Raw genomic sequence first — 11,722 nt, 5'->3', positions numbered from 1 at the left:
TAAGCCTGGGATTGGGGGGTTACTATGGGGAGACGCGGGTAAGCCTGGGATTGGGGGGTTACTATGGGGAGACGCGGGTAAGCCTGGGATTGGGGGGTTACTATGGGGAGACGCGGGTAAGCCTGGGATTGGGGGGTTACTATGGGGAGACGCGGGTAAGCCTGGGATTGGGGGGTTACTATGGCGAGACGCGGGTAAGCCTGGGATTGGGGGGTTAATATGGCGAGACGCGGGTAAGCCTGGGATTGGGGGGGGCAATGGGGTGAGACGCGGGTAAGCCTGGTATTTGGGGGGCAATGGGGTGAGACGCGGGTAAGCCTGGTATTTGGGGGCAATGGGGTGAGACGCGGGTAAGCCTGGTATTTGGGGGGCAATGGGGTGAGACGCGGGTAAGCCTGGTATTTGGGGGGCAATGGGGTGAGACGCGGGTAAGCCTGGTATTTGGGGGGCAATGGGGTGAGACGCGGGTAAGCCTGGTATTTGGGGGCAATGGGGTGAGACGCGGGTAAGCCTGGGATTGGGGGGGTTAATATGGGGAGACGCGGGTAAGCCTGGTATTTGGGGGCAATCGGGGGAGACGCGGGTAAGCCTGATATTTGGGGGCAATGTGGCACTTAGTGCTGCCTGTCATTGCAGCCAATGAGCTGTATCAGTCCAGGGACCCATGATTCAGGGTTTAACTCCTCCCATTCCTCTCCCCACAGGAAGCTTTTGTCGGTCTGTACGGAAAGGGAGCTGCCGCCCAGAGCAGGGAAGGGCCGGAGCGGTTTGGCCGGTGGCTAATGGCCATAGTGACTGTGACTGCTGCAACCTTATTGGTCTCCTACCTGAGGCGTCGATAGACCCCCAGAAGTTCTGCGGTGATGTGCTATTGGCTGGCACTGGCCCCACCCATGGACACGATAGGCTGGTGGCTCCCAGGTTCAACATGTGTTGAGGTTCCCTTTGCTCAGTTACAGGGAGATGGAGCCCCGGTGTATTCACCCCAATAATCTCATGGGCCCCTCCCGTGGAGGGGGGAACCCCACAACTTGGGAACCTCCTGGGAAGGGGGGGAACCCCACAACTTGGGAACCTCCTGGGGAGGGGGGAACCCCCACAACTTGGGAACCTCCTGGGGAGGGGGGAACCCCACAACTTGGGAACCTCCTGGGGAGGGGGGGAACCCCACAACTTGGGAACCTCCTGGGGAGGGGGGGAACCTCTGTGTTAGGTTGTCTGTTATTGCCTTGCGCTCAGCAGTGGTTATTAAATGTTATGTTTAAAATTGTCATGTGTGTCACTGGCCGAGGCCTGTAACTCCACCCCCATCCTCTATATATACTCCCCCCCCCCTCTATTTATACTCAACCCCCAGGCCTGCAACTACCCCCCCCCTCTATTTATACTCACCCCCCAGGCCTGCAACTAGCCCCCCTCCCCTCTATTTATACTCACCCCCCAGGCCTCCCAAATTCTTCATGAGAAAGTCTGGCACTGCCCTTACTCATACCCCCCCAGGCCTGGCACTAGACCCCCCCCCCCTACCCCAGACTTACCCCATTACACACACTGACCACACATTGGCATTATTTCCCCTTTATTCAGTGAGTGGAACTCTGGGTACAACAGACAGTGGGCTGGTGAGTAATGGGCACATTATTGGCAGGTAGAATGGTGGGTACCTGGGGGGGCAGCTGGTGAGACGGGTTCTACGTGGGACCCCCCCGGGCCGTATTGAAGATCTATTTCTTCCATTGGTTCTTCTCATAGTCCCAGTTGGAGGAGAATCCCTGGATGGGGCTCACTCTCATGTCCAACATCCTGCGCGCCTGCATGGCCTTCCACTCATCAGCCAGCGTGTGGGGCTGCGGCGGGTACACTGGGGGGAGAGAGCAGCGGGTCAGGCAGGGCGGGGGGAGAGAGCAGCGGGTCAGGCAGGGCGGGGGCAATACTGGGGGGAGAGAGCAGCGGGTCAGGCAGGGCGGGGGCAATACTGGGGGGAGAGAGCAGCGGGTCAGGCAGGGCGGGGGCAATACTGGGGGGAGAGAGCAGCGGGTCAGGCAGGGCGGGGGCAATACTGGGGGGAGAGAGCAGCGGGTCGGGCGGGGGGGGGGGGGGGGCAATCCTGCACTCACCATAGACTCGCTGCCACCACACAATCAGGCCCGTCAGCCCAAAGAAGATAAAGATGGTGCCGAACACGGTCTTCCACTCGTTACTGGGTCTGTTCATCTCCGCGTAGGTCTTGTTAAACTTGATCCGGTACACTGGGGGGGGGGGGGGACAAGGGCAGGTTCAGTTGGGTCATGGGGGGGCAAGGGCAGGTTCAGTTGGGTCATGGGGGGGGAGACAAGGGCAGGTTCAGTTGGGTCATGGGGGGGGCAAGGGCAGGTTCAGTTGGGTCATGGGGGGGCAAGGGCAGGTTCAGTTGGGTCATGGGGGGGGAGACAAGGGCAGGTTCTGTTGGGTCATGGGGGGGGACAAGGGCAGGTTCAGTTGGGTCATGGGGGGGGCAAGGGCAGGTTCAGTTGGGTCATGGGGGGGCAAGGGCAGGTTCAGTTGGGTCATGGGGGGGGGAGACAAGGGCAGGTTCTGTTGGGTCATACCGGGGTGGGGGGGGGGGGGGGAGATAAAGACACACAAGGGCAGGTTCTGTTGGGTCATACCGGGGGGGGGGGGGGGGGGGGGGGGGGGGGGGGGGACTATTCTGCTGGGACATTTCTGCAGTCTGTACCTGCCTGGGTTGGACTGGCACTTGTACTGGTGTCGCAACCATCACACGGCCCTGCTGGTGCACTGACCCTACGGGCCGTCTCCTGTCCAATGGGTCTCGCTACCTGTATCTCCAGTAGGTCAGTACATGGGGGTTGGGCTAAGTAATATATATATATATAAAATACACAGTTGGATCATTTCCCTGTGGAACCAAACTGTAAATTATATCCTTATAAAAGGTGCTTAGTGATGTCATTTCTGTCACATGACTCACTGAAACTGGTATATTATAGTAACATACCCCCTGTATTAAAGGAACAGTAACACCAAAAAATGAAAGTGTTTTAAAGTAATTAAAATATAATGTACAGTTGCCCTGCGCTGGTAAAACTGGTAAGTTTGCAACAGAAACGCTACTATAGTTTATATAAATACCCCACTGTGTAGCCCCGGGGGCAGCCATTCCTACACTGGTACAGCTGGGGTGTTTGCTACAGAAACCCTACTATAGTTTATATAAATACCCCGCTGTGTAGCCCCGGGGGCAGCCATTCCTGCACTGGTACAGCTGGGGTGTTTGCTACAGAAACCCTACTATAGTTTATATAAATACCCCGCTGTGTAGCCCCGGGGCAGCCATTCCTGCACTGGTACAGCTGGGGTGTTTGCTACAGAAACCCTACTATAGTTTATATAAATACCCCGCTGTGTAGCCCCGGGGGCAGCCATTCCTGCACTGGTACAGCTGGGGTGTTTGCTACAGAAACCCTACTATAGTTTATATAAATACCCCGCTGTGTAGCCCCGGGGGCAGCCATTCCTGCACTGGTACAGCTGGGGTGTTTGCTACAGAAACCCTACTATAGTTTATATAAATACCCCGCTGTGTAGCCCCGGGGGCAGCCATTCCTGCACCGGTACAGCTGGGGTGTTTGCTACAGAAACCCTACTATAGTTTATATAAATACCCCGCTGTGTAGCCCCGGGGGCAGCCATTCCTGCACCGGTACAGCTGGGGTGTTTGCTACAGAAACCCTACTATAGTTTATATAAATACCCCGCTGTGTAGCCCCGGGGGCAGCCATTCCTACACTGGTACAGCTGGTGTGTTTGCTACAGAAACCCTACTATAGTTTATATAAATACCCCGCTGTGTAGCCCCGGGGCAGCCATTCCTGCACTGGTACAGCTGGGGTGTTTGCTACAGAAACCCTACTATAGTTTATATAAATACCCCGCTGTGTAGCCCCGGGGGCAGCCATTCCTGCACCGGTACAGCTGGGGTGTTTGCTACAGAAACCCTACTATAGTTTATATAAATACCCCGCTGTGTAGCCCCGGGGGCAGCCGTTCCTGCACTGGTACAGCTGGGGTGTTTGCTACAGAAACCCTACTATAGTTTATATAAATACCCCGCTGTGTAGCCCCGGGGGCAGCCATTCCTGCACTGGTACAGCTGGGGTGTTTGCTACAGAAACCCTACTATAGTTTATATAAATACCCCGCTGTGTAGCCCCGGGGGCAGCCGTTCCTGCACCGGTACACCTGGGGTGTTTGCTACAGAAACCCTACTATAGTTTATATAAATACCCCGCTGTGTAGCCCCGGGGGCAGCCATTCCTGCACTGGTACAGCTGGGGTGTTTGCTACAGAAACCCTACTATAGTTTATATAAATACCCCGCTGTGTAGCCCCGGGGGCAGCCGTTCCTGCACTGGTACAGCTGGGGTGTTTGCTACAGAAACCCTACTATAGTTTATATAAATACCCCGCTGTGTAGCCCCGGGGGCAGCCGTTCCTGCACTGGTACAGCTGGGGTGTTTGCTACAGAAACCCTACTATAGTTTATATAAATACCCCGCTGTGTAGCCCCGGGGGCAGCCATTCCTGCACTGGTACAGCTGGGGTGTTTGCTACAGAAACCCTACTATAGTTTATATAAATGAGCTGCTATGTCTACACGGGGGCAGCCATTGAAGCTGGGAAAAAGGAGAAAAGGCACAGGTTACATAGCAGATAACAGATAAGCTTTGTAGAATATAATGGGGGTTTATCTGTTATCTGCTAAGTAACCTGTGCCTTTTCTCCTGTAAATGGCTGCCCCCGTGGCTACTCAAAAGCTTTATTATATAAACTATAGTAGTCTTTCTAAGGAAAACACACCAGTTGTACCAGCACAGGGTAGCATTACATTATATAGTAATTACTTTTATACACTTTCATTTTTTGGTGTTACTGTCCCTTTAAAATATAAGGATATGAGAAGTCACCTCGGAGTGACCTGTATAAAAGCATTCGGCCATGGAACTCCTCAGCGACTTATAATATCCTTATATTTTACAATAGGGGGTACATTATTCACAATATATCCCTGCCTGGGGGATGTGCAGTAACAATCTGTCAGTGTGATGCTGGCAGTCACTGAGAATTTGCAATTGGTCTTTTTAATTTAGCTTTTTGCATGGCAGCTCCCAAGCTTGGGATTTTAGCAGCCGGTTGCTAGGGACCAATTTCCCCAACAGCAAGACAGTGGTGTGAATATGAGACTGGAAGATGAATGGGAACAAAGATAAGGAACAATAATTGTAGGTTTTAGATGCTGGGGTCGGCGACCCCCATCTGACAACCGGAAAGGGGCAGACAAGGAGGTTAAATACAGACACAAATGTGGGGCTAACATAGCAACTGCTAAAGTAAAGGGGAACTAACCCTACCCCAGGCCGTCTGTGCTCTATTTGCCCAGGGACACAGAATTCCATCAAATCCCCTCCCCCGCTGCGACCTGAATGGGGCAAGAAATCCTTACTGTGCATATCCCTCTGCTTATCTACAGTGGCCTTTGGTTGCTAGGGGCACATTCCACAGCAACTACGTAGCATTATAGAGAGTGGGAAATTACGTGAAATCTTGTCCTCCTGGCTCAGCTGCTTCCATGGGCCTCGCTCTTTATCCTTCAGCGCCCCCTGCTGGGAGCTCAGATCCGTCTGATAGGGAATGTCCGGCAGGGGGAACACTCGGTGGTCGTAATACAGCAGCTCCGAGCCGTCTGGCCTAGAAACTGAGCCACATGGGAGAATTATTCCTGCCCATAATGCACCACACAGTGGGTTTCTTAATTCTGACCCCCCCCCCCCCTCATTGTAAGCAGCAGTCCTGCCCTGCTTTATGGCTGAGATTCTAGCTATCTGTATAACAGAGCATTCTGTCACAGTGGCACAGATCCTATCTGATCCCCCCCCCATTGTAAGCAGCAGTCCTGCCCTGCTTTATGGCTGAGATTCTAGCTATCTGTATAACAGAGCATTCTGTCACAGTGGCACAGATCCTATCTGATCCCCCCATTGTAAGCAGCAGTCCTGCCCTGCTTTATGGCTGAGATTCTAGCTATCTGTATAACAGAGCATTCTGTCACAGTGGCACAGATCCTATCTGATCCCCCCCCCCATTGTAAGCAGCAGTCCTGCCCTGCTTTATGGCTGAGATTCTAGCTATCTGTATAACCGAGCATTCTGTCACAGTGGCACAGATCCTATCTGATCCCCCCATTGTAAGCAGCAGTCCTGCCCTGCTTTATGGCTGAGATTCTAGCTATCTGTATAACAGAGCATTCTGTCACAGTGGCACAGATCCTATCTGATCCCCCCATTGTAAGCAGCAGTCCTGCCCTGCTTTATGGCTGAGATTCTAGCTATCTGTATAACAGAGCATTCTGTCACAGTGGCACAGATCCTATCTGATCCCCCCCCCCCCATTGTAAGCAGCAGTCCTGCCCTGCTTTATGGCTGAGATTCTAGCTATCTGTATAACAGAGCATTCTGTCACAGTGGCACAGATCCTATCTGATCCCCCCATTGTAAGCAGCAGTCCTGCCCTGCTTTATGGCTGAGATTCTAGCTATCTGTATAACAGAGCATTCTGTCACAGTGGCACAGATCCTATCCCCCCCATTGTAAGCAGCAGTCCTGCCCTGCTTTATGGCTGAGATTCTAGCTATCTGTATAACAGAGCATTCTGTCACAGTGGCACAGATCCTATCCCCCCATTGTAAGCAGCAGTCCTGCCCTGCTTTATGGCTGAGATTCTAGCTATCTGTATAACAGAGCATTCTGTCACAGTGGCACAGATCCTATCCCCCCATTGTAAGCAGCAGTCCTGCCCTGCTTTATGGCTGAGATTCTAGCTATCTGTTACAACAGCCATAAAGCAGGGCAGGAGTGCTGCTCACAGTGGGGATGAGATGAGGAAGCTAAGCAAGGCATAGGAAACCGTTGCATGAAGATTTAGCAATAGGACCAGTAAAGGACAAAGTAAAGGGAAGGATTGGGTTAAAGCAGCCCATTATACAGATATTCCTGGGGCAAATGAGAGAGTGGCCCCTGAGCAGTTGCCCCTAACAGGATACCCTGCCTACTCCCACTGAACCCCAGCTCTGTGCCAGTAAGCAGGGGGGGGCAGGAGCGACTTACCTTGCCCTTCGTGTCCATGAGCTGCTCGGACGCTTGTTGCCCCCAGAAGGCGGGTCCGGGGCAGGAGGGCTGAGCGCAGACGGAGAGCGGGTAACATCTACAAGAGAGGGGTGGGCACAGTTGGCACCGAATGCTAATGGCTATTTGGCTACTGTTATGGCTAGCTGCTCCCCTTCCCGGGCCCTACTGTGTCTGGGCTCTCATTAACCCCGTCAGGCGCTGCTCTCTGCCCAAGGGCACAGTGTTCCCACCCCCTGTGCCAGGAACTTGGCACCTCTCCCTGACCGCTATGTCCTCTGGGTGCATGTAGTGCCCCGGGCTGCTGCCATTCCCCTTCCTACCCCCCCCCAGCACAGGGGTGATTAATGTGGGGGCCCCAGAGCTGCCTCCGACACTGGAGACATTCATTCCTACCCCCATTACTGACTGAAGGGAATAAGGATTATACTAGGGAGATCCCACCCCCCTGCCCGGGTAGCCTCATTGCCAGCAGATACCCACAGGGGCAGCCCCTAATCTGCCTGGGGCCAGTACCCCCCTATCTAGGGGCAAGTACTCACAGTCACAGGGGCAAAACCAACGGTCACAGGTCTCAACTGCTCCGACTGCAAAATGGAGACCGAGCCAGCGAGGATCTGGGACTTGTGCCAGGGGCAAACAAATCCAGCAGCAGGGGATTCTGGGAGTCTCTCAGTCGGAGCCCCCCCTTTCTGCAGCCGGAGACTTAATCTGTTTCAGTGCCCCCCCTTTGTCCAGAGAGAAGGGGTGGAAGGTTTTATAAAGGGATATTAACCCCTTATGTCTTCTCTTCAGCCTACGCAGCCCTTGCTCAGTGGTTGCTCTTTGTACTCAGGGACTATAGGGGCAGTTACACTCATTAACCCCCCAGTAACAATGTGCATTATATGTGAGTGGAACTGGGGGCAGTTACCCTTTGTACTCCGGGGCTATAGGGGCAGTTACACTCATTAACCCCCCAGTAACAATGTGCATTATATGTGAGTGGAACTGGGGGGCAGTTACCCTTTGTACTCAGGGGCTATAGGGGCAGTTACACTCATTAATCCCCCAGTCACAATGTGCATTATATGTGAGTGGAACTGGGTGCACTTACCCTTTGTACTCAGGGGCTATAGGGGCAGTTATTCATTAACCCCCCCAGTAATAATGTGCATTATATGTGAGTGGAACTGGGGGCAGTTACCCTTGGTTACTGGGGGGTTAATGAGTGTAACTGCCCCTATAGCCCCTGAGTACAAAGGGTAATTGCCCCCAGTTCCACTCACATATAATGCACATTATTACTGGGGGGGTTAATGAATAACTGCCCCTATAGCCCCTGCATACAAAGGGTAAGTGCACCCAGTTCCACTCACATATAATGCACATTGTGACTGGGGGGTTAATGAGTGTAACTGCCCCTATAGCCCCTGAGTACAAAGGGTAACTGCCCCCAGTTCCACTCACATATAATGCACATTGTTACTGGGGGGTTAATGAGTTCAACTGCCCCTATAGCCCCCAAGTACAAAGGGTAAGTGAGCACAGAATATTTAGTACAGAGGGATGTGTAGGACAATGGGGGCGGAGCTTGGCCCATGAGCTTACGTATTTTGCCAAGGTGCACTATTAATAGTTGGTAAATGATTTAAAGGGATAGGCACAGGCTGTTACCCCCATGGCCGCCCCACAGGAACTGGCCAGTTGGACAGAGCTGCCTCCTACCTTTCCTGCAGCTGGAGGGAATCAGGGCTAAAGGGCGGCCCACCTGCCCCGGGTGGATTTATAGGGGGAAGAAGTGCATGCTGGGAGTCATAGGGAGGAGGGTGGGGCACCAGCTGCCCCTAATGCACAACTCATAGGCTGCTGGGTGGTTAATTAGCCAATCAGTTCATCTGACAGAAGTGCAGCCTGCGGCCCTCTCTCCTGCTGTCGACTACACTGATTACTGAGCAGCCCTGCACAATGGATACTTCCTCTGTATGTATTGTGCAGCCTGGTAACAGCTATCTGATTGCTAGGGATCTATTACCCTAGCAACTGGGCTGCAATTGGGCAGTCAGAACAGGAGGTGGGTAGAGGGAATAAACACCCTGCCCGGCCGTTATAGGTACCCGCACCCTGCCCGGCCGTTATAGGAACCCGCACCCTGCCCGGCCGTTATAGGTACCCGCACCCTGCCCGGCCATTATAGGTACCCGCACCCTGCCCGGCCGTTATAGGTACCCGCACCCTGCCCGGCCGTTATAGGTACCCGCACCCTGCCCGGTTGTTATAGGAACCCGCACCCTGCCCGGCCGTTATAGAAACCCGCACCCTGCCCGGCCGTTATAGGTACCCGCACCCTGCCCGGCCGTTATAGGTACCCCGCACCCTGCCCGGCCGTTATAGGAACCCGCACCCTGCCCGGCCGTTATAGGAACCCGCACCTGGCCGCCTGTTATAGGAACCCGCACCCTGCCCGGCCGTTATAGGTACCCGCCACCCGCCGCCGTTATAGGAACCCGCACCCTGCCCGGCCGTTATAGGAACCCGCACCCTGGCCGCCTGTTATACCCGCCGGCCGTTATAGGTACCCGCACCCTGCCCGGCCGTTATAGGTACCCGCACCCTGCCGTTGTTATAGGAACCCGCACCCTGCCCGGCCTACCCGCACCCTGCCCCGCCGTTATAGGAACCCGCACCCTGCCGGCCGTTATAGGTACCCGCACCCTGCCCGGCCGTTATAGGTACCCGCACCCTGCCGCCGTTATAGGAACCCGCACCCTGCCCGGCCGTTATAGGTACCCGCACCCTGCCCGGCCGTTATAGGAACCCGCACCCTGGCCGTTATAGGAACCCGCACCCTGCCCGGCCGTTATAGGAACCCGCACCCTGCCCGGCCGTTATAGGAACCCGCACCCTGCCCGGCCGTTATAGGAACCAGCACCCTGCCCGGCCGTTATAGGAACCCGCACCCTGCCCGGCCGTTATAGGAACCCGCACCCTGCCCGGCCGTTATAGGAACCCGCACCCTGCCCGGCCGTTATAGGTACCCGCACCCTGCCCGGCCGTTATAGGTACCCGCACCCTGCCCGGCCGTTATAGGTACCCGCACCCTGCCCGGCCGTTATAGGAACCCGCACCCTGTCCGGCCGTTATAGGAACCCGCACCCTGCCCGGCCGTTATAGGAACCCGCACCCTGCCCAGCCGTTATAGGAACCCGCACCCTGCCCGGCCGTTATAGGTACCCGCACCCTGCCAGGGCAGGACAGAGCGCCTGACTGTTGGTGTCAGAATTGGAAATGAAGAATAATCTGTGTTCTTGGTTGGACTGGTCAGGAATCTTGGCCCATTCAATCTCTCGCCCATGACCCTGTATTACAGCTTTTTCAGTAGAAGTGTTATTTCCCAGTGCTACTCTGGGCCGAGGGGGGAAACTGGAAAAATCTGAAATAATTCATTTCCAACGTTAGACGGAGTAATTCTGCTACAAATTCAGCAGGGGGAGCTCTCTGCCCATTCCAGACTCCTGTGCAATAATGGTCTATAAACTCTATAAACCCTTCACATCTAATGCGGCCAATAAGCACTCGGCAGGTAATTGGGGAATGTCTCCTATTGGTTGAATAGAGCGCTGACTGTCATGGATATAACTTGCCAGTTGTTGGCCGATGGGTTGTAAATACACCGATATCGGCTTTAGTAGTGAGTCCAACAAAGAACCAATTGGGCGACCGGGGGGCCGAGAGGGAATTGTGGGGCAAAGTGTGAATAATTGGAATTTTGGGGGATTTTGTTACCAATCCCCCCCTGAGCCAGGGCCATGTACAAATAATCAGTAATGTTGCCTTTAAACCTGTTTGTGGGATTATATGTCAGTGAGTGAGTGAATCTGATAGGGGCCTGTATCATAGTACTGACCCCTCAGTCTGACTTTGTGTATATTGTTCAACTCCCGATGGGGCAGCCCGAGTGTGTCCCTACAGGGGGAGCCAGAGTGTATCCCTACAGGGGGAGCCCGAGTGTGTCCCTACAGGGGGAGCCCGAGTGTATCCCGAGCCCGAGTCTGTCCCTACAGGGGGAGCCAGAGTGTGTCCCTACAGGGGGAGCCCGAGTGTGTCCCTACAGGGGGAGCCCGAGTGTATCCCTACAGGGGGAGCCCGAGTGTATCCCTACAGGGGGAGCCCGAGTGTGTCCCTACAGGGGGAGCCCGAGTGTATCCCTACAGGGGGAGCCCGAGTGTATCCTGAGCCCGAGTCTGTCCCTACAGGGGGAGCCAGAGTGTATCCCGAGCCCGAGTCTGTCCCTACAGGGGGAGCCCGAGTGTATCCCGAGCCCGAGTCTGTCCCTACAGGGGGAGCCAGAGTGTATCCCAAGCCCGAGTCTGTCCCTACAGGGGGAGCCCGAGTGTATCCCGAGCCCGAGTCTGTCCCTACAGGGGGAGCCAGAGTGTATCCCAAGCCGAGTCTGTCCCTACAGGGGGAGCCCGAGTGTATCCCGAGCCCGAGTCTGTCCCTACAGGGGGAGCCCGAGTGTATCCCTACAGGGGGAGCCCGAGTGTATCCCTACAGGGGGA

General features: G+C 54.8%; 2 protein-coding genes across 3 annotated transcripts in view; one reads left to right on the top strand and one right to left on the bottom strand.

Annotated features, from left to right (window-relative positions):
- The window catches only part of bcl2l1 (BCL2 like 1), a 17,033-nt gene extending 15,766 nt beyond the window's left edge, over positions 1-1,267 (top strand). The window contains exon 3 of the mRNA NM_001005428.1: positions 705-1,267. Coding sequence (NP_001005428.1) covers positions 705-842 — 138 coding nt within the window. The 3' untranslated portion in view covers positions 843-1,267. The remainder of the gene's footprint in view (positions 1-704) is intronic.
- A 295-nt stretch (positions 1,268-1,562) lies between these two features.
- cox4i2 (cytochrome c oxidase subunit 4I2) lies at positions 1,563-8,901 on the bottom strand. Of its 2 annotated transcripts, none has more exons than NM_001016945.2 (5): positions 8,889-8,901; positions 7,164-7,260; positions 5,597-5,755; positions 2,118-2,249; positions 1,563-1,861 (listed from the first exon to the last, which is right to left on the bottom strand). In NM_001016945.2, exons 2-5 carry the CDS (start codon positions 7,258-7,260, stop codon positions 1,725-1,727), a joined length of 525 nt encoding a protein of 174 aa, NP_001016945.1. In that variant the 5' UTR covers positions 8,889-8,901; the 3' UTR covers positions 1,563-1,724. The 2 variants fall into 2 exon arrangements, with proteins under 2 accessions (NP_001016945.1, XP_031749985.1); XM_031894125.1 differs by lacking the exon at positions 8,889-8,901 and adding an exon at positions 7,724-7,898.
- Between the last annotated feature and the right edge of the window lie 2,821 nt (positions 8,902-11,722).

The sequence above is a fragment of the Xenopus tropicalis genome, chromosome 10 (genome assembly GCF_000004195.4).
Source record: "Xenopus tropicalis strain Nigerian chromosome 10, UCB_Xtro_10.0, whole genome shotgun sequence".
NCBI lineage: Eukaryota > Metazoa > Chordata > Amphibia > Anura > Pipidae > Xenopus > Xenopus tropicalis.
This window is presented reverse-complemented; position numbering and strand designations above follow the sequence as displayed.

Bases quoted from the DNA above. Each gene is read 5' to 3' on its own strand.
- cox4i2 (NM_001016945.2), bottom strand. From the start codon at position 7,260: ATGTTACCCGCTCTCCGTCTGCGCTCAGCCCTCCTGCCCCGGACCCGC. The intron at 5,756-7,163 runs GTAAGTCGCTCC...CATGTGGCTCAG, and splicing joins TCATGGACACGAAGGGCAAG to TTTCTAGGCCAGACGGCTCG. The intron at 1,862-2,117 runs GTGAGTGCAGGA...CTCTCCCCCCAG, and splicing joins GTGGTGGCAGCGAGTCTATG to TGTACCCGCCGCAGCCCCAC.